General features: G+C 36.6%; 1 protein-coding gene across 2 annotated transcripts in view; it reads left to right on the top strand.

Annotated features, from left to right (window-relative positions):
* Positions 1–23,957, top strand: part of Mtrex (Mtr4 exosome RNA helicase) — a 61,246-nt gene that overhangs the window by 20,098 nt on the left and 17,191 nt on the right. The window contains exons 11-20 of one of the 2 annotated variants that reach the window (XM_031360297.1): positions 1,966–2,097; positions 4,057–4,136; positions 5,363–5,473; positions 7,342–7,443; positions 9,990–10,115; positions 13,370–13,520; positions 16,581–16,753; positions 17,246–17,314; positions 20,750–20,878; positions 21,463–21,573. In XM_031360297.1, the coding sequence (XP_031216157.1) occupies positions 1,966–2,097; positions 4,057–4,136; positions 5,363–5,473; positions 7,342–7,443; positions 9,990–10,115; positions 13,370–13,520; positions 16,581–16,753; positions 17,246–17,314; positions 20,750–20,878; positions 21,463–21,573 (1,184 nt within the window). The remainder of the gene's footprint in view (positions 1–1,965; positions 2,098–4,056; positions 4,137–5,362; positions 5,474–7,341; positions 7,444–9,989; positions 10,116–13,369; positions 13,521–16,580; positions 16,754–17,245; positions 17,315–20,749; positions 20,879–21,462; positions 21,574–23,957) is intronic. The other variant, XM_031360298.1, reaches the window with a different exon arrangement.

Here is a 23,957-nt window from a genome sequence, read left to right as displayed (position 1 = left end):
GAGTACTACTCAGCTATTAAAAACAATAAATTTATGAAATTCTTAGGTAAATGGATGGATCTTGAGAAAGCTTTTTAAAGATATAGGTGATATGTGACAAGTTTGGATGAGTACAAGGCGATTTGTTTTTTCTTACATGGCATTAATTTAAATGTAATATATGTAGTTTATAGTTTACCCACATAAAGTGGGTAATTAGTGGGTTCTGGTATATTCACATGATTGTACAACCATTGCCAGAGTCACCTTTAAATTCTCATATAATTTCCATACCATGAAATTCATTATTTTAAAATGTGCAATATGATAATTTCTAGTCGATTCATAGACCTGTGTAACTGTTCCTACTACCCATTTCCTGACTCCTCTCTCCCCAGGCCTTGTGCATTAGCAGTCATTCATTTTCCTCTTATGTCATAGACTTAGCTATCTTTTTAAGTTAGTCTCTTTTTCTGCCTCTGTACTGGCTGGTTTTGTGTGTCAACTTGACACAGGCTGGAGTTATCACAGAGAAGGGAGCTTCAGTTGTGGAAATGCCTCCATGAGACCCAGCTGTGGGACATTTTCTCAATTAGTCATCAAGGGGGTAGGGCCCCTTGTGGGTGGTGCCATCCCTTGGCTGGAAGTCTTGGGTTCTATAAGAGAGCAGGCTGAACAATCCAGGGGAAGCAAGCCAGTAAGAAACATCCCTCCATGGCCTGCTGCATCAGCTCCTGACTTACTTTGGTGATAAACAGCAACATGGAAGTAAGCTGAATAAACCCTTTCCTCCCCAACTTGTTGCTTGGTCATGATGTTTGTGCAGGAATAGAAACCCTGACTAAGACAGCCTCAGTAGATTAGACTTTTCTGGATGTCTCATAAAAATAGAACCATGTGGTCTTTTGTAGCTGACTTCTTTGAATGACATGAGATTATGTGACAGTTATACTATGTGTCAGTGTTTCACTCTGTGAGTGTATGTGATCAATTAATATTGTGTTGTGAGAATATATAGTATTTGAGTAGATATGGAGTTGTTTCTATTTTTTGTAGATTATTCATAATAGTGCTGTAAACATTTTGCTTGTACTACAGGTTTTTTTTAGAAATATGTGTTTTCTTTTTTTCTGGGTATGTACCTAGGAGAATTTGATGAGTCATGGGAAATTTAACCTTTTGATTACTGCCAAATATTTTCCAAAGTAGGTACACCATTTGGCATTTTTCATGCTATTCCTCTGAGGATTTTTTTGAGTACCATTTTGCTCTGCTTCTAGAATGATACTTAGTTGTGTCTATTTGATTATAATCTTAGTAAAGATGAAGTTGTATTTCAGTGTGCTGCTCATCTGTGGCTTCCTGAGGTCACTGATGGTAAGCCTCTTACTATACACTTTTGGCATCATTATAATCCTTTGTCCACTTAAAAATTTTTTAAAAATTTGTTTTAAAATTTATCTTACATGTGTGTTTATCTGTAGATATTTGTGCCTTTGGATGCCAGAAAAGGGCATTGGGTCCCTTGGAGCTGCAGTTTGTTTGTGAGCCAATTATGCTGGGATTCTGTCTCTGGTCCTCATGATTAACAAGGGTTCTTAACTGCTGAGCCATTTCTTCAGCAACCCCATTGTCTTATTGTAAATTGGATTGTCTTTGTTGAGTTTTAAAAGTTCATACACTTCAGGTAGACCTATATCAAATAGATAACTTGAAGGTTTTTTTCCATATTGTAGTAAACTGGGGTTGGTTTTTGTTTTTTCACTTACTGCTCATATCTGTTAAAAGGAGAGTTCTTCATGCTGGTGAAATCTAGTTTTATTCGTCATAATGCTTCTACTCTGAATGTCAGCACTGATGATGCTTTTTGAAGGTCTCTATCTTGTTTTTTATTGTAGGATTCTTTTAAATTTTATTTTATAGTCTTATTTATGTCTATTCTCCATTTTGAGTTAATTTGGGGTGTGATTTATTTACCCTTTTTAGGTCCATCAAATGTGTTCAAGATTGTGAAGATGATTATGGAGAGAAATTTTCAACCTGTAATTATCTTCAGTTTTAGTAAGAAGGATTGTGAAGCATATGCTCTTCAAATGACTAAATTAGATTTCAACACAGGTACTAATAACTTCCACATGGTTTTAATGTCGTATCTAAGTTAAAGTAAATTTTTGGTTATATAGCTGCTGTACATTAGTAGCATATGCAATTTGCTTATAATCATAATCAGCATCTTTGCAAAAATCTTTATGAGGTTCTCTGAGTTTCTTCGCCCTCCATCTCTCCTTGGGCCTGGTGTATGATAGACAAGCACTGTACCGCTACAGCTCAGTCGTTGGCCTTCTTTTTTATTAGAAGATATACGTATCTAGCTCTGTATTTAAAAAGCCAGAGAACATTACTGAGAACCATTACAGTCATACTTTCTTGTACTTCATACTATAAACTCAGCTATTCTGCATCTATCTCTCATTCAATAAGGGTAGGTCTCTTGGTTAGCATAATTTTATTAAAAGTACTGTTCTTTTTTTCTTGCAGTAATCTAAACCCATTCTGCCTCAAGTATGCTGAATTTCTCAAATAAAACATTCAGGAAGTATATGTTCACTGTAAATGTATCTCACTTAAAGTTATACAGCTGGGTAGTAGCATAACCAAGCCCAGACTACCAGCTCAGTAGTCATTCATTTTTGCCTATTGTATATGTAACCCAAATAATAAATAATAAATCTTGAGTAATCCAAAATTAATTTTAGTTGTATGCTGGTATGGAGATGCAGGCCTGTAGTCCTAGTACTTGGGAAGCTGAAGCAGTAGGACTGGATGTGAGGCCAGCGGGGGCAATGCGGAGACGTTGTCTCAAAACAAAACAGAAAAACTTAGTTATCGTATTTTCTTTATGTACTTTAAAGTCTTTTCCATGGGTAAAAATGAAATGACAGGTAAATTGCTTTGCTTATAACTTTCGTTATTATAATTACCAGTTGTGAGTATTCGTAAGGACTCAGGGTTATGTATGATTAATATATCAAATAGTTTTTGAGAATCTATTATTTGATTGACACAGTAAAGAAAGTCACTAACAATGTGGGCTTTGGGATTGTTGCTCTACAGGTAAGTGCAGTGCTTTACCCCACTAAGCCTCCGTTACCTTGGAGCAGTAGCTGCTCTATAAGAACCTGTGTTAGAATTGAGTGTTGCCCTCAGTCATTTTGGTGTACTTAATGTTATTGTAGCCCTAGCTGGCCTGGAATTCATGCCAGTTCCTGCTTCATCCTCTTAATATTGTTACTGAATTTACTAGCTTTTTCGTGGATTAAGACTGCTAGATGTGTTTCAAGGACAGTAAGTTGTATTATGTGTGGTTGCTTAAAAAAATACTGATTCTTTATTTTGACTTTGGTGGGGAATCTCTGCTAATTAAGGTAAAAGTCTACGATTGACTGGATAGCCTTCTGAGCTTGGCACATGATAGGACTGACTCCCTTGAATGACAGGGCTTCCCCTTCTCTGATCTTGTCAGAGAATTCAACTCTCCTCTCCCAGAACACACACACAATCACACACACACACACACACACACACACAGAGTGCTTGCGTCTACCTGCACAATATCATGTTAGATTACAGTTTTTAGGTAGTTAGATTACAGCTTGAACGTCCTTTCTCCCACTAAGAACCCGTTCGGCTACCACCTAAGATTTCTGAAGTGCTTCTCAATGCTAATGAGGCATTCCAGTACCCTAAACCTTTAGCCCATGACCTTTGCCCATCCTGGATGTTTCTACTCCCAGTCTCCCAAATTATATAAGCCTTGAATTATATAAGGCCAGGTAAAGTTGATCTGCTTCCCTGCACTGGTCCCAGGGTTGTCATTCACCATACAGACTCACACGGCTTCTGAATGCCCTCTCTCCTTTAGTGTCTGTGCCCTTTGCCTTTGTGGATTGACAGTTCAGCTGATGGATTAGGGCAGAGAGGGCCACAGCTTTTTATAGACTTATTCATTTTAATGAGTGAGGTTTAGTACCACTGACTCACTTTAATATTTATGTGCCATTGAAATTTTTCTTATAGATGAAGAAAAGAAGATGGTTGAAGAAGTTTTCAATAATGCAATTGACTGCTTGTCTGATGAAGATAAAAAGCTCCCCCAGGTGGGTTACTACCAGGAAGTAAGGATTTTAGCAGGTAGCAGATATTATATGTTGGCCTATGCACTCAGACAACACCTTCATATATATTTCAAATCATTGAAAAGGTGCCAAGTAAGATTTGTTGTTCGAAGGAATTTTTCTTTAAGAGCATAATAGCATACTCCAGAAACTACTTTTTATATTCCTGTGTAACAAAAATTTTAGTGTTGATTTTAAGTCATTAAATTTCTCAGTTTATAAGAATATTGAACAAGAGAGTGTACCTAATAAAAATTAATCTGTTCTTTAGAAAATAAACATCTCCTTTGTCGTTCATATTTTTCCTTTCACTGTTGGAATTGACTGGGCATCTAAAGTATACTAGTGCTTGGGTGCCACTCCCAGGGGTTTTGACTTTATCAGTCTAATTTTCATCTTAGTTGATAGAAACCTCTTCATATGATTTTACTATGCTTCCAGAGTACAATACTTTTGACTAAGGTAGTGCATGAAAGTTAGACTGGGACAAGGGGGAATGTGGAGGTCACACTGTGTTCTACAGATGAATACTTGGTTTGTAGAGTATTTAGCTCACTCTAGCCTACAGCAGCATGTTTTTTGGCATTTTAATATGGTGTCTTGTCTTAGAAAAGTTTAAAATACTTTTCCCCTCCAGCTGAGTGGTTGTACTAAATGTCTGCTCTGTGATGGCTTTGCATTTTATCCTAAACCGTTTGGCAGCAGTAATGAGGATATTCTCTTCAATTAGTCTTGATTTTAAAGGAAGTATATTTTACAGTTTAATGTTCTGTGCTTAGAGTTTAACTGCCAGTATCTTTGGAGTTTATTAAGAGACTTATTTAGGAGGTATAGGTTTACTGCCCTCTGTAGTGCTCCTGCCGTGGCTTCTGGAACATCTGGGGCTGTAAGTGTAAACCTCACTTTATTCTTTACAGACAGTCTCTGTTGTCACAGCTCAGACTTTTGTGTAGGAGATAAAGTTATGTTTAAAACTTAGATGCAGCAAAATATATTTATATTTAAATATGGTTAGTATGTTAATGTTAAAGCCAAAGCACATTGTGTTTCAATTTAATATGTAAGACTATAGGTTGGATTTTGCTTTTATTCTGGAGAGGGTTTTAAGAATAATTTACTTAAATACAAATGTTTCCTTTTTTAGTTACATATTTTTCAGGTTTAACATTTTAAATTCTTTCCTTGTAAACATTATTCCAAAATCACAGGTTGAACACGTGCTTCCACTTTTGAAACGGGGGATTGGGATTCACCATGGTGGTTTACTTCCTATTTTGAAAGAAACTATAGAAATTCTCTTTTCTGAAGGATTGATAAAGGTATTATCTTGTTTTGTTTCATTTTTTATGTCTCAAAATTGTGTTGTCTAAGCAGTGTGAAAGTTGTAGTGAGCATTGTGTATAGGCCAGCTTGTTGTTTGGTTCACAGTGCTGAGGCCAAACCCAGGGTCTTGTTGTGTTTGGCCATGACTCCACCACCCAGTGCCCTTCGGCAGATTGTTGGCCTCTTGTCTTGTCCTGTTGCTGCTTCTTCTGTCTTGTGTTTTTTTCTGAGTCAGTTTCTTACTCTGAGCCCAGGCTGTCCTCCAACAGCAGTCCTCCTGCTTTGCTTGATTTACACTAGGATTATGGGTGGAAGCCATCGTGTCTTGCTGGTTTGTGATTTATTTTTCTCTTCCTAAAAAATTTGTTTGTAGAGGCTGGAGAGATGGCTCAGTGGTTAAGAGCACTGACTGCTCTTCCAGAGGTCCTGAGTTCAATTCCTAGCAACCACATGGTGACTCACAACCATCTGAATGGGATCTGAAGACAGCAACAGTGTACTCATATATAAATAAATAAATCTTTTAAGAAAAGAAATTATATTTTAAAAAAAGTAAAAAAAAATTAGTGTGTATAGAATGCCTAAGGAAGGTTGCATGGAGTACTTTAGGTAATAACTTGACCTTTTAATATAATGTCATATCACTATTATAACTTGGGAGGAAAAATAGAAAAGTTATTTAGTGTCTTATGTAAGTTGCATCACCTGACTGTAGTATAGTTTTGTAGAATGTGCTGTTTAATTAGTAGACATGGAGTTGAATAGATAAATGGCCTACCTACATCCATGATTAAAAGTGTTACTTTAGATAAGAATTTTTATGCTTAGGAAGTGGAGTATTTTAGGATATTGAACTCAGGGAGTCTACTTTGATTGTTTTTTTAGAAACTGACTTGATGCGCCTATACCTAGAAAGGGAAACAACTTAAGAGCATAATCATTTCCATGCGCTTTAACCTAAGAGGCCTCAGCCTTAGGAAGAATATTTAAAAGAAAAACTTTAGTGCTTTTATGAAATGTTAGTCAGTTTTTACACCCACATCCTAGTAAGTACTTGTTGATGTTTGTCTATAGATGATAAATTTTGCTAGGCTTCATAATTGTTGGACCAGTTTTCAAGAGTATAAGGTTGTTGAATTCAAGAAAAGTAGTTGTAAATAAAGTAAAAGGTGAAAGTTCATCTTGCCCCATTATTTCCTAGAAATGTTCACTAGTTTACATTCAAATATTATGCTACTTTTTGACAAATGAGAACGTGTTCTTTTGGCATATGTATGGTTCATTTTCTAATGACTAGTGTTCTTTTCAGTTGAAGTGTTTTATCTTTTCTGTTGATGAATATTTAATACTTTTTTTTTTTTTAAGATTTATTTTATTTATATGAGTACATTGTAGCTGTCAGACACACCAGAAGAGAGCATTGGATCCTATTACAGAAAGTTGTGAGCCACCATGTAGTTGCTGGGAATTGAACAACTCAGGACCTCTGGAAGAACAGTCAGTGCTCTTAACTGCTGAGCCATCTCTCTCTAGCCCCTATTTAATACTTTATTGACATATAACTTTGTATGACTAAACCAACTGTTTTTTGTTGATAAAGTCTTAGAATTTAGAATTCAGTAGTCACTGAGTCTGTGCCCTGGAACCTAATTTCCTGAATTAATAAGTTTGATGAATATAAAGAAAAATATTATTAATAGTTATGTCTCTAAAATACTGTAATAATTCAGAATTCACCTTACTTTTATAGAGCCTCATTAAAGAACTGTTTAAAAATTAATGCAAATTTTATTTACACTTGCAAATTATTTAAGTTTTTACCTTAAAATCCATTAATTAATTATATAATTGCTTATTTATTTAGGCCTTATTTGCCACAGAGACTTTTGCTATGGGAATTAACATGCCAGCTAGAACTGTTTTATTTACAAATGCCCGTAAATATGATGGGAAGGATTTTAGATGGGTAAGTAATTATTTGTATTTTAAAATAATAACTAATCTTTATCTCATATGACTTTGACTCATATCATTGAAAATTTTAGCTCCAAATGTTTTAAGAGCTTCAGATGTAAGTGGAGTTTCCCTAATATGAAAATCTAGTCTGTATCAATGAGTTCTGACCATACAGGGTTACATAGGGAGACCCTACCTCAAACACAAAAGTAATTCCAGCTTGATGTCTGTCTGTTCTATGAAATACTGTAGGAAAGATAGAGCATAAGAACAGATGACAGGCCTGGCTGGAGAGATGGTTCAGCAGTTAAGAGTACTGTCTGCTGTTCATCCTCAACACCCACGCGGGATAGCATCTCTCTGTGACTCCAGTTCCAGTCATCTGATACCAACTCCTAACTTCTGTAGGCATTGTATTATATACATGGTGCACAGACATAAGTGCAGGTAAAATGCACAAACAAGTACATAAGCCTTTTTTTTTTTTTCATTTTAAAAAAACAGAAGTCTGTGGAGGAATCTTAAAAGAGAAGATAGTCCTTAGAGAAGGCGACAGTGGAGAGGAGTATTGCCAGGCAGGTAGTGGAGCATAGGTAGGTATGAGAAAGCACATTATAAAGCACTGTATAGTGTGAGCACAGGTTGACCCCAAGATTCATTGTCTGCCATTTGGAAAAAATAGATAGCTCTTTATCTAAACTTTTCTCTTGAATTTATTTATTTTTTATTTTTATTTTTTTTTTTAGCTTAGTGAAGTTTCCTATAATAATATCAAACTCCTAAAAAGTAATGACAATAAATTTAAGGGCAAAGCATAATTTTTTTCCATTAGCAAATTGCCTTTATCTTTAAAACACTTACGTACCAGTAGTAATTGCAAAATAAGTCAGTAATTCTTCCCAGAATTAACACTAGTATTAAGCCAGTATATGTATCACAGTAGCACACATGCACACCCACACGGTAGCATCATCTTACACCTACAACCTGAACCCCAAATCAGATTGATTTCTCCCATCATTCCTGAATACTGTTATCCATAGCTGTACATTTATGAACTCTTTGAAGGAATAGTAAAAGTTTCCAGGGACATGCTTTAAAACAGAGGTTCTCAACCTGGGGGTCAAATGAACCTTTCATGGGGCTCACCTAAGACCATCTGGAAATACAGATAATTAACTTATGAAATAACAGTAGCAAAATTACAGTTATGAAGTAACAGATTTATGATTGGGAGTCATCACCATGAGGAACATAAGGAACTGTATTAAAGGGTCACATAATTAGGGAGGTAGAGAACCACTGCTTTAAAAACACACTGCTTTAAAATTCAGCAGTGTGTATAGATATGATCCTCAATACTGCTCTAAAAGACCCAAATTCTTGCCATTAAAATATTTACCTTGTCTTCTCCTTTGTGACACTTTCCTTAAAGACCCATTTTCCTGAGGGAACTACCAAAATCCTTTATGTACAAAATCCAGAGATTGAGGCCCTTGAGCTTAGCAGCATGGTGATGTTGCAGAACCTTTCTGAGCCAGTAGTTCAGCATGTAGATATTGAAACTCACTAGTTACATGATATGGTCTGCATGTGGTTCTGTACCTATGTTTGCTTGCTCCGGTGACTTAGTGATAATGCTTACTTACCTAGACCATGTACAAATTGTTATTTTTTTCTACAGCTCTGTACATGCCAAGCAAGCCCTCGTCCTAATAGCCCCAGCACACACTTGAAAAGAATTTCTTAAAGATGTACTGCAATATAATAATGTCTTGAGAGTCTGTTTTTATTGGGCTACTTTTTTAAATGTCCTGATCTTATCTATAGTCTTTTGTTGTTCTTTTTTCTAGTATCTTCCTTATCCCTGGGCTATCAGTTTTATGTCCTTTATAACAGTGCTTCTTAACTCTTCCTCAGTCAAAAGTTTAGAAAAGAAAAACCTGCAAACACCCAGGCTTCCATTAGAGGAGGAAAAGCACATAGGCATGTGTAGAAATGAGGCATCTTGATCAGGTAGTTTGGTGCTGCAACATTTAAGATGCTTCTGCATCTGCCTCTGTTGGACAGTCTAGGGTACATGACTGTTTCTCCACTAGATTAATCTTATTGACAATGAATCTACTAGTCCCTAGAGAAACCTCCATCAAGGCCAATTTCATGTTTAATTTTGAAGATTAAGAAGCTATTGTGGTCAAGTAAGAAGTTACAGTTGTTGAATTTGCTTTGTAGTTAGCATTCTTAAGTTTTGATTTTTTTTTTCATAATAACTAGCTGAAAGGTGTTTTGTATGCCTTTTGCTGATATTTCCTGGTAACTTGTAACTGTCTATCAAAAGTTGACAGCTTTGGTTTAATGCAGAGTTAAGTCAGCTGAGAATTAAACTTTAAGTTTTATAAGATTCTCACAAACTTTTCATGTTTTTTTCATAAAAGTTTATGTTTTAAATGATATCTTGAAGTGTGTAAATTATTTGTAAATTCTACAATAAGAGAAAATGTCCGGATATTTTTTTTTAACCAGATTTTCTCCTAAACTTGACAATGTTCTATTTAGATTTCCTCTGGTGAGTACATCCAGATGTCTGGTCGTGCAGGAAGGAGGGGGATGGATGACAGAGGAATTGTGATTCTTATGGTAGATGAGAAGATGAGCCCAACAATTGGAAAGCAACTGCTTAAGGTAAGAGGCTGTTCTTCTATCAAGGATTCTAGGAATGCATGTCAGTGACTTGTAACAATTACGTCTGGTTCTTCCTCCTAGCCCTATGCTCCCAGAAATAAGACTCAGACTGAAGATATATTTACAAATACCATGACCGTATAGCTAGGCTCTTCTCATACTAGATCATAAAGTAAGATAACCCATTTATTCTAATCTACATTCTACCATGAAGCTGGTTACCTGCACTCAGGTACCATGCATCTGTCTTGTCACATCTTCCCCACTCAGTTTTTCACCTTGCACTCTCCCAGGATCCTTTCTGCCTACTGGATGTCCCACTTCCTATTTCCTGCCTAAGCTATAGGCCATCAGATTTATTATTGACAAGTGCTACACCCATACAGACACAAGATATTCTCTACAGTGATGACTTTAAATTAGTCTTATTGGTTCATATACTTTTCATGTTGAGTTGCTAGTCTATAGCCGTGTGGGCTTAGGGAGTTAGAAGAGGCTGATCATGTACATGGTTTCCCCTAATAGCAACTCGAATGGCTGTGGATAGTCTCCAGGAAAGGCAGAAGGACATCTCTGCCTCCAGATTTAGGGGACTCTGTACTTTCCTTCTCTGTTGGGCAACTTAGCTCTCACCAAGAGAATGGGAAGTAGAGTATGTATGACAAATGTCTGTATCCTTGTGAGGGTAGACAGTCTGAAACATCAGTTTATTAATTACCTTTAGTTCATAAGCCTAAGTTTTTCAACTTTATTGCAAAATAGCCTTTCCATGTGCCTTAATTTTTTTTTAAATATCTTTACCTGCTGAGCCAGCCAGCTGGTACTCATTCTGCTACCTCTGAGCTTTGAATAGTTTGACATTTTTGTTCGTCTGATTAAACTGCAGAGTCTAATGAGGTCTAGTCACCTTCAAACTTGCTGTGTAGCTCTTAGGCTGGCTTTGAACTTGTCCTGGCCCTCTTTTCTCTGTCTCTGGAGTACTAGATTAAAACAGGTGTGTGTTAGCACAGCTGGCCTTTAAAGAACTCAAGGAAGTTGGCTTTGGTTGCTTTTTATCTATTTTTTTTATGAGGAGAAAATACAAAATTTGGTTTAAATTATGTGATTGATTTTAGTATCTATATGTAGGGGATTTACTTGTATACCTTGTTGCTAAACAAAGTCATTAATCATAATGGAACTATATTTAGGACTAATTAGGTTGGTAATGGTAGCAGGCCATAGTTTGATAAACCATTTAATGAAATAATAGCACTCATGACAGAAATACTGATAAGGAAACTATCTATAGTAGTTGACTTAAAAAGAAGAATGAGGCAGAAGTAACTCCTAAATTGGAACTTAGTCGCTTTCCTTGTTATGTTAATCTTAAAGCACAATCTTTTCCAAGAATCTGTTCATCTGTTTGGAGCCTTATTTTTAAATGAAATAGATAAAATCAGAGTTTAGAAACACCATCATTGTCCCACAGCAGATAGCTCCTTCTTTTTGAGTCTTTAGGAACACCTTCATCCAAAACTTGAATAAAAGTTCTACTCTCGTCACAAATACATCTGCATACATTTATGATTCTGAAGTCTCAGTGGTTAGCTCCTGAGTACTCTATCAGCGTTTACTCTGCATTTATTATGCCATTTAGAGCTGTGTGGCATGAGTAGTAACACCCAGGTCTCAGTGTACATCTTCTCAGGATCTGATCTTTCACTCACTCTTCATGGGATGTGAAAATCTGACCACCTCCCTAAGGAGAGAAGGGTGAGAAGCAGTGCCTTCTAAAGTAGGCATGGACTAGAGATAGAGACAGTGCAGTAAGGAAGGAGAGGGCACTCCCGAGGGTGGAAGTGGATTAACAAGCTGAGGAAACCATTTAAAAAACTGATATTCTCTTATATGACTATACAACCACTTTCACACTTGCAAAGTATTTTTTTTAAGATTTATTTATTTATTTATGTATATGAGTATACTGTAGCTGTACAGATGGTTATGAGTCTTCATGTGGTTGTTGGGAATTGAATTTAGGACCTCTGCTTGCTCTGGCCCAAAGATAAGATAGATAGATTTATTTACTTATGATTCATTTATTTATATGTAAATACATTGTAGCTGTCTTCAGGCACCCCAGAAGAGGGCATCAGATCCCATCACAGATGGTTGTGAGCCACCATGTGGTTGCTGGGATTTGAACTCAGGACCTTCAAAAGAACAGTCAGTGCTCTTAACCGCTGAGCCATCTCTCCAGCCTGCAAAGTATTTTTATAAAGGAAAAAATCTTCTGAAGAGCCACTGCTACAAGATGTGAGCTTAGATATCGGGGCAATATTTTAGATGAAAACCAAATTGGTGCAAGCTAATAATAGTTTTCTACACTAAAAGACAATCTACAACAAAATTTATTGTGTTTAATGGCAAATATTTTTAGTGTCTAGTCATTAACCTGTCTCATCTTTGGTGACAGCCACACTTTGGAGGTGAAAAGTAATTGCCAAAGTATAGAGACAGAAAGATCTATAATGGGGGAGCTATATTAGCAGCTTTATAGCACATATTTCCAATAATTGTTTATATCCAGATCTCACTCTGAAATCTTAGTACATTTGGTCACTACAGGCTAGGCTAGGCTGCAATCACTAACCTAACCTTAGTAGCTTAAGGTTTATATCTCTGTCCTGCTTGCTCCTTGCTCCTCACAAGTTGTTAGGACAGATCCTAACATCTTAAAAGAGCCAGCCAGATGGAGCATTGGCAGTCACTGTCAGGAAAGAGAATATAGCCCTTTCTACCAGCAATTAAACACTTGGTCAGAAAGTGACATCTCATTTTCTCCCACATGACCCCACCCACTTGGAGACCAAGGAAACAATCTTTCCTTGTGCTTGGAAGGAAAGAGCTAAACATATTTTGTGGTCTTTGAATCACTATATCCCTACTGCTTTTTTTTGTTTTGTTTTTGTAGACAGGGTTTCTCTGTGTAGTCTTGACTGTCTTGGAACTCTCTCTGTAGACCAGGCTAACCTTGAACTCAGAGAGCTTCCTGCCTCTGCCTCCCTAGTGCAAGGATTAAAGGTGCACCACAAGTGTCTAGGATTTTATTCATGCTATACTTTTAAAGGTATTAACCATTTTATCACTTTGCTTCAAAGAAAAGAATTTGTATATCTCTGTGTTTATTAGTATAAGACTTTTAACCATGTTAAAAATCTTCTGTAAATTTATTTTTGAAATGTGCAAAATTGTCATGCTTTTTCTTTTAGGGGTCAGCGGATCCTCTGAATAGTGCTTTCCATCTGACCTATAACATGGTTTTGAACTTATTAAGAGTAGAAGAAATTAATCCTGAGTATATGCTTGAAAAATCCTTCTACCAGTTTCAGCATTACAGAGCAATTCCAGGAGTTGTAGAAAGTAAGTATAAAATTTCCTTTCTTTAACTAGACTCAGCAACAGTAACTGTCTTGTTGATGGTTTGAGCACTGTTTTTTGTTTGTTTGTTTTTGTTTTTTGTCTTATAAAGCAAATCTTGGCCATTAAGTTAAAGAGTGTAGAACTGTAGTCTGGCCTTTATAGATTGGAACATTCAAAATAAGTGTAGACAGTTCTGACAAAATAGTTTTTTCTAGTTGGTTCAACCATCATGTAATTTGTGATTTTTAAAAATATATATTTTATGTCCTTGAATAATCATGTAAGAAAAAGTTCAATATAAAGTGGAAAGCTGGAGAGATGGCACGGCAGGTAAAAGCACTGGCTGCTCCTCCAGAGGTCCTGAGTTCAGTTCCTAGCAATCACATGGTGGCTCATGACCATCTGTAATTGGATCCAATGCCCTCTTCTGTTGTGTCTGAAAACAGCTATGGTGTACTCATGGAAATAAAGTAAACAAATAAACAAATCTTTAAAACAAAGTGGAGAATGATAGAGGAAGACACATCAGCCTCTGACTTTGAAATACATGCACACATTGTATGTATGTACACACAAAGAATGCTGTAACCTGTGAATCATTAAGAAAATACAGTGCTCTAATTTGGGTTTGAATTGAGCAGTTTCAAAATACCTAAATTTTAATATATACAGAGACAGCTGTACAACCACAGTTAGTGCCTTATAGTTTTGCATCTTGTTTTCTTAGTGTCCACTTTTATAAAACATTTTAATGACTTCAGTTTGTCTTAGTGTCCTTCTGTAGATTTATCTTAATTTTATAGGTGTGAGGTAAATGTGTGGTTGCATGCATGTGGAAGCTGGAACTTCACACTGAGTATCTTTCTCTGTGTTCTACACCCTTCTTGGTGTTTGGTATATGTATCTGTTTGTACATATGTACATATGTGGAGGCCAGTGGTGGGTACCAGGGATCCTCCTCTTAGCACTTGGCCTCATTCTCTTGAGACAGTCTTTCACTGAACCTGGAACACTATTTTTTGCTATGTTGATGGCCATCATGCCCTAGTGATCTTCCTGTTTCTTTCCCATATCAGTGGGTTATAGGCATGAATGGCCATACCTAATTTTTTATGTGGGTGCTGCTTCGAGAGCTCTCTACTGTTTTTTCATTTCTTTCTTCATTGCTTTATTTTGGAAATAGGCCACACATGTCCTGGTATACATCTGGAAGTCAGAGGACAACTTTCAGAAGTCAATTTTTACCCGCATTATGTTGGTCCACCATGTGGGTAATTGAAGTTGAGTGCATCAGAATTAGTAGTACATGGCACATATCTTTATCTGCTGAGTCATCTTTCTGTCTCTACCTTATTTTTCAAACAAGATTTGTCTAAGCTAACCCGGAGTAACACTGGAGTTACAGAAGTGCCTGCCATAGGTACCCGAGATTTAAACTGAGGTCTTCATGTTTGCATAACAAGCATTTAGCCACTGACCTCTCTATCCCCTTCTATAAACTGTTAGTTGTTTTTTTCTGATAATCTACAGTTATGTGTGCTATGACAAATACTATTCTAGTTGTTAGTGAATTAAATTCAGTTTCTGTAAGTAGGTAGTGAAATGGTTCATTTAAAAGTGACCAGAAATACAAAAGATCAGCAGTTGAAAGGAATAGTCTGTGCAAATGTTAAGATAATAAGATGACTGGTAAAGCAGCTACAGCATCCTTCTTGGTTAGTGTGTTACACTATCAGCTAGGAATATTTATATGTTGTTTCAATGAATCTATAGGAAAGATTTGTGAGTTGTGCATACTGAAGTTTATCTTTTTCTTTAATTCTCAAAATTATGAAGCATTCGGGTTAAATAGAAAGAGTTCAAAATTAATCTAAAGTGGGTGGTGGTGGAGCAGGTATTCACTCGGGAGGCACAGGCAGGTGATCTCGGAGTTCTGGCCAGCCTCGTCTACAGAGTGTGTTCTAGGACAGCCAGGGCTACACTGAGAAACCCTGTCTTGAAAAACCAACAAAAGAAAGAGAGACAGAAAGGGAAAGGAAGGAAAAGAAAAGACGAGTTCACAATAAAGTCACACTAGAAAACTCAACGTAGACAGCAGAAGCACAGATCTCTTCACATTTGCCAGTGATTTCTTAGCTATGATACCAAAAATATGAACAAATACCTAAATGAATCAGATTTCAACAAAAGTAAGAACTTGTTTTGAAACTATGGAGTAGATAGAAATAGAATAAATATTTGCAAACACTCCAATAAAAAATCTAGATCTGGAATGTGTAATGAATTCTTAGGACTCAACAAAAGACAATTCAGTTTAAAAATGGACAAATGGACTAGGCATGCGCAAGGCCCTGGGATCATTTCCCAGCTCTTCAAAATAAGTAAATTAACTAAGAACAAACCATATACAAATGGCCAAAGTACATTAATAGGATGTTGAGTATCATTGCTAAGAAGTACAATTCAAAACTATTTTACATACTCACTGGATCAGTACTTTTTTTTTAAACAAAAGGTAAACAGTAAAATGATATGTTTCTGTAATAAATTATTAAAAAGTTCTTTGACCTTTAATGGAGAAATGCCACATGACCCAGCAACTCCTTTCATGGCTGAGTTAAAACATGTTCAACAAAGGCTTTTCATGAATATTTGTAATAGCACCATGGACAAATAGCTGAAGAATAAAAGTGGTTGCATATCCATGAACTGTAAATGTTTATGTTTATATAAAATTCTGGAACTATATAATGGCAATAAATATTCAGTATACTTTACCATAGAAGCAATAGTTAATACTAGACTGAGAGCATAAATGGAGTGCTGTGGGAAGGGAGCTCATACAAGACGAGGGCAGTCGGGAGCAGAATCCTAGGTTAGCACAGAGGATGATGCCAGCCATTCGAAGAGAGGAGGTAGATGAGAAGACACAGCCCTTCTCATACCATTTCAGTAGCTGGCTTGGGTCTGTAGATTCATAGTAGAAAAATCGTCTTGGATTTAATTTATGTGAGGTACGTAGTAGTTTTGATAGCATTGTGACCTGTGCTTTATTTATAGAGGTAAAGAACTCAGAAGAGCAGTATAATAAAATAGTAATTCCCAATGAAGAAAATGTGGTCATCTATTACAAGATTAGACAGCAACTTGCCAAGCTGGGAAAAGAGATTGAAGAATATATTCATAAACCAAAATACTGCTTACCCTTTCTACAACCAGGTCGTTTGGTAAAGGTATGCCATGGTTCTGTATCAGGTATTTCTATATTATAATATGTTAAAGACTTGCTTATGTTGGTAAAGTGCTTCCTGCTACAGGAGGTGATCAGGATCCATCATTTCTCTTGTTTCACATTGTCCCGACTTACAAGTTTTACACGAAGGCTTTTAGTCAGCACATCTCAGCTTTCTAATTATGAAATGCTATCTAAAAATGAGCCAGTTTTATGTCTCGAATCAGTAGATAGAAAATACTTAATATTCTCAGAACAAATAGTATTATGTTGGCCTGTTTGCCACTTGAGAGATTCCTGGAAACTAAGGAAATCTACAAGCGGTTGTTTCTTGTTTTGCTTTTGTTTTACTGTAAAATTAATTGACTGCCTTGTGATCTTTTAAATACATTAGGGAAATTTTAAAGTCTAATTAGCCTATAATGTAGATGTAGAAGGCTCCAATTGCATTTTGGATCTAAATATGAGTTTTATCTGCTTCTTTTATTCTCAGGTAAGAAATGAAGGCGATGATTTCGGTTGGGGAGTGGTGGTGAACTTTTCAAAAAAGTCAAACGTCAAGGTAAGCTACGGCCCTGAAGAGACTCAGGGATTTGCTAACAACAGATTCTGACTTCATGAGTCCATGTTTTTCTTTCTTTTTCCTTCATTTCCAGTTTTGAGTATTGGAAAAAAATCAGTTTCTGCTGTTTGGATTTAGAATATGTTAGAAATATGTAAAAATTAGAGGAGATAATCATTTATCAAGGCTCTTTTATAATAAAGGAAAATTTGGCAGATATTTATATGGGTAATTTGGAATAATTATTGTCTATGAAATAAAATATCTTGTTGATTCATTAGAAGAGTGACTTATTAAAATAAGTCAGCCATGTGCCTATTATTAATATTAGTATTTATTTATTTTAGTTGCAGTGGGCACTACTTGTTAGCTTAGTAATCTAGGCCATGATATTCTGTGTCTCCATGTCTGTGTTATCTTTAAAATGGAGAATTTGCTTTTAAAATGATTGATTAATTTCTCTGTTTCAGCTCAGTATGGGATCATTGAGAATTAAGCTTTGGAATTGCTAGCCTTGAAATACAGGAACATTGTAGTGTTGAAGCTATTGTTGAAAAATAGTTAAGATCTTTGGTTTGTGTAGATGATCTTTCCTTTGGTTCATGATCTCTGTATGGTTAGCACTTCCCCCCACTTCATTAAATTATCTTTATTAGCAGTCGCTAATTTAGAGGAGTACTTTTGAAGTATTGTTAAACTCATTCCATTTTCCAGTTTATTACATTTTCAGGGTTATTAGATACAAATCCTTGTACTTATTTGTTTAGAAGAGAGTAGTAAGCAGATAACAGACATATAAAACAATACAATAACTACTATATAAATATTCTGCCCAATTTCCACCACTATTTGGCCTTTAATGTTTCTGAAATAGAATGAGAACTGGGCTTTGGAGTATCCATAGTCATCCTGGATGGTAGCAGCCCTATGCCCTAGGGAGACCTTTGGCCAGCCATTGGGCTGGACCAAGAGAAGTACTATAGTTTAGTCTCACTATCCTAGTGCTTAGTCTCAACCACTGGTAACTAGGAGAAGCATGCAAATTGCTGATGTCCTTCAGCTCCAGAAAAATGATCCCTCCACAGAGAGCCACAAGGAAGAGAGCCCTCTTGTACTTTGGGCCTTGCATTGAAATTTTGTCACAGTGAGCTGGGAAGAGGAATGGGGAGAATTAGTAGTTTTGACTGAAATAACACGATTATTTGCTGTCATTAATGATTTTTAGTAATTTTCTTGACAGGATGTTTCTTTGATATAGTCCTCTTAAGTGGCTATCTTTTCCTAGTGTCTTTCCTGTACTGCCATGCCACCAATGTCAGGACTGTAGGAAATGTAAAATCTTTCTTTTTAAGAAAGAAAAAATTATAGCTAATCTAGTTATATCTTTGAATTCTCAGTACACAAAGTTCCAAAAAATATTATTTGCCTCTGTTAATCTTTAGCCCATATATAAAAGTAGTACACTAATTATTGAGAATTCTGAGCAGAGATGGAATGACATGAGTGGAACATAATAATTTTCTGTTTCCATTAGTAGACAATCTCAGTTTTCCATAAATCTGTATGTCTTCTGATGACTAAAATTATGAAATACATTTTAGTACTTTTGAAATATTGCCTACTTAATACATTAATTCTTGTGCCTTTTACATCATTTGTATAATTGTGTATGTATATGTGCACATACTTTTGCATTATTATGCATATAATATGTGTGTGCTTATACTCACATGCCACTGCACATAAGTGGAAATCAGTGGACAGCTTTTGGGAGTTGGTTCTTTTCCTTCCACTCCGGGTCCTCAAGATAGAACTCAGGTCTTTAGACTTGCTCATCAGACCCCTTACCCCATGAGCCATTTCCTGTCCCACGCACAGTTTTAGCAGATTATTTTTCTGGGTATACTATGTACTCTCACACTTTTTAATTAGTCCATTCTTCAGATTGTAGACTACATTCTACTTAGAGGTATTTGTTTGTTTGTTTTCCATTTTGAAAATATGACAGTCTCAGGAGAAATTGATAGTTGGTTTTAACTGTTTGCCTAGGCTATGGTGTATAATACTTATTTAATAACTAGGCTACATGTATATTAGAGAGAGGTGTTTAAAGTACAAAAACACTTTGCTTTGTCTAATCAAACTGGAAAATACTTTGGATTTTTTTTTAAAAAAAAATATCAATGATGAGGAAAAGCTAATTTTCCTTCTTGACTGGAAATACTGGAAATGAAGTTTGCCTTTTTTTAGAAACATGGATCTAGTGCTTATGATTTTCAAATCTAGTGCTTATGTCTTTCAAAATCTATGTTACTTTTGTTAAGGTATTGGTAGTTATTTGCAGAGATAGGTTATAGATATTTTATTATTATAATTGATATGTCATCCTTTTAAAAAATGTTCTGGGTAGAGTCCAGCAATTATGTCTTATTTCTTATGTCTTATTTCTTCCAAAGAACTTTCCTTTTATATAGTTTATGTAAAAAAAAAAAAAATCTTTCAAATATTTTAATATTATAAGTGAGAAGAAATTTCTTACTGAAACCAAAAACATTGATCACAGAAGATGTGATTAAACCACATGTCATGGCTTAGTGCTACAATCTTAGTCCTTGGAAGGCAAGACAGTTGTCAGATGTTGAAGGCCAGCATTGGAAACAGTGAGTGCTGGGAAAGGAGAAGCCAGTTTTCTCCAGTGCTGCTGAGTATGTCACCCACACTCAGGGCAGGCCCCATGCCCAGGAGCAGTTGGCCAACACAAAACCCTCCAAGGTTTCTTTTACTTATTTTTGTTTTATTTGGATATTTGTTTGGGGGGACAGAATATGAACATAAAGTTAGAATTAGAGAGGTGAGTAGGAGTAGGCAATCTGGTAGAGTTAGAGGGGAAGGAAAATGGTCAAAATATACTGTATGAAAAAGAATTCTAATGAAAAAACCCATCATTGGGTGAATAAATAGTTCAAGGCCAACTGAACTACAGATCGAGATCTGTCTCAAAACAGCCTAAAACCAGACAGTCAAATGTGATTGTGTCTGAGAATGTTAGGTGATCTTGTTTTAGAGAATATAAAAGAGCTAAAATACAGTACCACATGATACAAAAGCACATGGAACCTTTTAAGCATTAGGCAGTATTTTGCATGTTGCTTGAGAGGGATAGAATTTTGTTGCTTTTTTAATTTTGGCATAATTTTATTACACACTAATTAGAAACTTGATATTTGATGTCATAGGTGATCATGGTCATGATTTTAAGTTAGAATTAATAAGCAGCTGTAATTTACCATCGACTAGACCACTCTGAAAGATATAGAGACAACTTTTTATGAAGTGAACATTTACTAGGCTGCATCTGCAGTCATGTACATTCTAAGAAAATAAGCCCTGTATACACACAGAGTTAATGCACTTCTTTTTATCCTGCTTTTCTAGCCCAATTCTGGCGAACTGGATCCCTTGTACGTGGTGGAAGTACTCCTACGCTGTAGCAAGGAAAGCCTGAAAAACTCAGCCACCGAGGCAGCAAAGCCAGCAAAGCCGGATGAGAAAGGAGAGATGCAGGTTCGTGCTGTCCTTTTCATCTTCAGATCTCTTAGCTATCGTCACTGTATGTGGTCATGCTGAACAGACTGCCATGCTTTCTGAACTAGAAGGTTCAAGATATCATAAGATCGAAATCATCTCAAGTCTCAGTAGGGTTGTAAGAACTGTTTAGTTTTTCTTTATCAAATTACAACCAGGGAAATAATGGCAAAGAGAACTGAATAATTCCACATAGATTCGAGACTTACCTGGATGTGTTACCTTCTCCTTAAGTGCTTTTTCCCCATCTCATCCCAGCCCGTCTGCCCCTTGCCTCTTCCTGGACGCATACCTTTTTACACAGGCACATGCGTGTGCAGTGCTACTACTTGTGATATGCGCCTAGTAATTAGAACACAGACATGAATGAGCGGGACTCTTGAGTGGAGGGGTCTTCTGTTTGATAGACCATTTGTGTGACTCTTAACATTTGCCTCTCTACTAAGATTTGGGCTTTGTGGTCTTCAAGGATTGTGTATGCCGGTGACATGCTGCAAGTGCTGCTCGCTTTGATGAATGCAAATTTGGAAATGTGGAATTTAATCGTAGTGTTGTATTTGTAGGTTGTTCCAGTTTTGGTGCATCTCCTGTCTGCCATCAGCACTGTTAGGCTCTATATTCCAAAAGACCTTCGACCTGTGGACAACAGACAAAGTGTCTTAAAATCCATACAGGTATTTATATCCATTTAGAACCTAGATATAACTTTTATACAAATAAGATTTATCTAGAGATGACTGAAATGCTTTTAAATATATTTTGGAAAAAAACTACAAACACGTAATAATGAGTCACAGCAGAACTACACATAGATATGTTCAGAGTACAGCATCAGTGTTTATTACTGAAGGGAGACTCATAAAACTGCATCATTAATCATTACTGTGCTATGATATCATAAACATAAATGTGAAAAAGTTGGCTAAAACTGTTGAATAGCATTTATTATAGTATTTATTATATTTATTATAGTATGTATAGTACTATACAGAGAATATTCTCTAGAATTTTGAGAAAACAATGGTAAAATAGATTGTTTTCATTTTAAAGTAGGAATCTTTTAAAAGGTTTCTTTATTTTCTCTGTTTGAGTATTATCTCTGCATGTATGCACACATGCCTACAGCTTGTGTCAGAGAAGGGCTGGATGGTTAATTGTGAGTTGTCATGTGGGACTAGGAATTTAACCTGTGTCCTCAGAAACAAATGTTCTTAATGTTGAACCATCTCTCTAGCCCTTGGGGTACAAATCAAGTTGTGGTCCATAGGCTTTCTAAAATTAGTGTTTCTCCTGAGAATTTTTAAAAATGTTTATGGAGATGGTAAGTACTGTTCTAAAGAAGATACTCCTAATATACTAGTGATAGTGTATACTAACAATCTGTTAGCAAGTAAATTGGAAGGGAAATAAAGTACACTGTTCCAATCAGTTTTTTTCTAATAATTCAAAATAATAACTGATACTCTATTATTTTTCAGTTAGCATAAATACTGCAGTTGTCTGGGGAAAATGATTAACTTTGTTCTTCAGAAAAAAGTCATCATTTTTTTGTTTGTTTGTTTAAACTTTAAATCAGAATGAATTTTTTATTGAGGTAAATAGCCCCCTACCTGGCTTGATTTACCTGCTGAAACATCTTGATAAAGCCCATGTTCCAGTCAGATGTTAACTTCAACAGGAGCTTCTCTTAGGCTCAGGTTTGTCTGTACACATCAGACAGACTGGTTTTCCCTTGATCTCATCAGTCAGTTACCTGTTCAAAAGGCAGGAAGAGTTGCAGATGAGCTTTCTAGAAGAGCACCTTCACTTGAGGACTAAAGAGTCCTCTTTTGCTTCTTACTATATATTTTTAAACTTCAGAACTAAAATTTTAGCTTAACAGTGGTGGTGCACCCCTTTAATCCCAGCACTAAGGAGATAGATCTCTGAGTTTGATTTCAAGGACAGGCAGAGCCAGGGTTATACGGAGAAACCTTTGGGGGTAGGGGGAGTATGCAGTGGGTAGTATTTCTTGGTCTTTATATAACTATATAACTCAATTTCTTAAAAAGAACAATTGGTCAAGCTCATGAATAAAATTATATGACTTTGCTGTGACATACCTTCCCCGTTGAATAGAATAAACCTCTGGAAATTGCTGGTAATTCAAACCCATTGCAGTTTTGGATTTTAGTCTTTGGTGGGGCTGGGGGGTGCAGTGAACTTAGTGATCATATTCAACAGAGTAGGTCTCCCTAAGCCCTTACCCTTTTTCTGGTGCCCCTGGGGTAGAAACTGAGGAGAGATACTCAGTTGGGGGTTGAGTAGGGCCAGGGACTCCTCAGCACCGAAAAGGTCTCTCTTCCTCTCTGTCCTTGCTGGGGTAGGTGGTCCAAGGCTTCTTATTCCTGGAGGACATGTGGGCCTTGAGGTCCACCACTATTGCTGTAGCCATATTTGTTGTCACATAAGGAAGTGAGCTTTACAGAGTTGTCATTGAGAGCAATGGCACCCAACATCAAGAATGGAAGAGTGGGCATCACTATTAAAATTGCAGAAAACAACCTGGTTCTCATCACAGCCCAGAATGCCCTTTAGTGGGCCTTCAATGCCTGCTTCACCTCCTTCTTGATGTCATCATACTTGGCAGCTTTCTCCTGGCACCATGTCAGATCCACAGTAAACACATTGCAAGCAGGGACACAAGGCCATCCAATGAGCTTGCCACTCAACTTGGAATGGCCTTTCCCCAGCTTTGGCAGCAGCAGTGGGTGCAATAATAATAAAAGCTAGGCAGCCCCACAGCTTTCCAGAGGGCCATCCACAGTCTTCTGAATGGCAGTGATGGCATGGATCGTGTCATGGAGTCCTTCCATGATACCCAAGTTGTCATGGTTGACATTGGTCATGGGCTCTAAGCAGCTGGTGGTGCAGAAGGTATTGCTGACAAGTGAATTGTCATACTTGTGGTGGTTTGTACCCATCACAAATGTGGGGGCATAGCAGAAGGGGAAGAAATGATGACAGCTCTTCTTGCTCCACCGTTCACGTGGGTCCTGGTCCACACTGTAATAGTGAA

Source organism: Mastomys coucha, unplaced genomic scaffold (genome assembly GCF_008632895.1).
Source record: "Mastomys coucha isolate ucsf_1 unplaced genomic scaffold, UCSF_Mcou_1 pScaffold8, whole genome shotgun sequence".
Taxonomy (NCBI): domain Eukaryota; kingdom Metazoa; phylum Chordata; class Mammalia; order Rodentia; family Muridae; genus Mastomys; species Mastomys coucha.
This window is presented reverse-complemented; position numbering and strand designations above follow the sequence as displayed.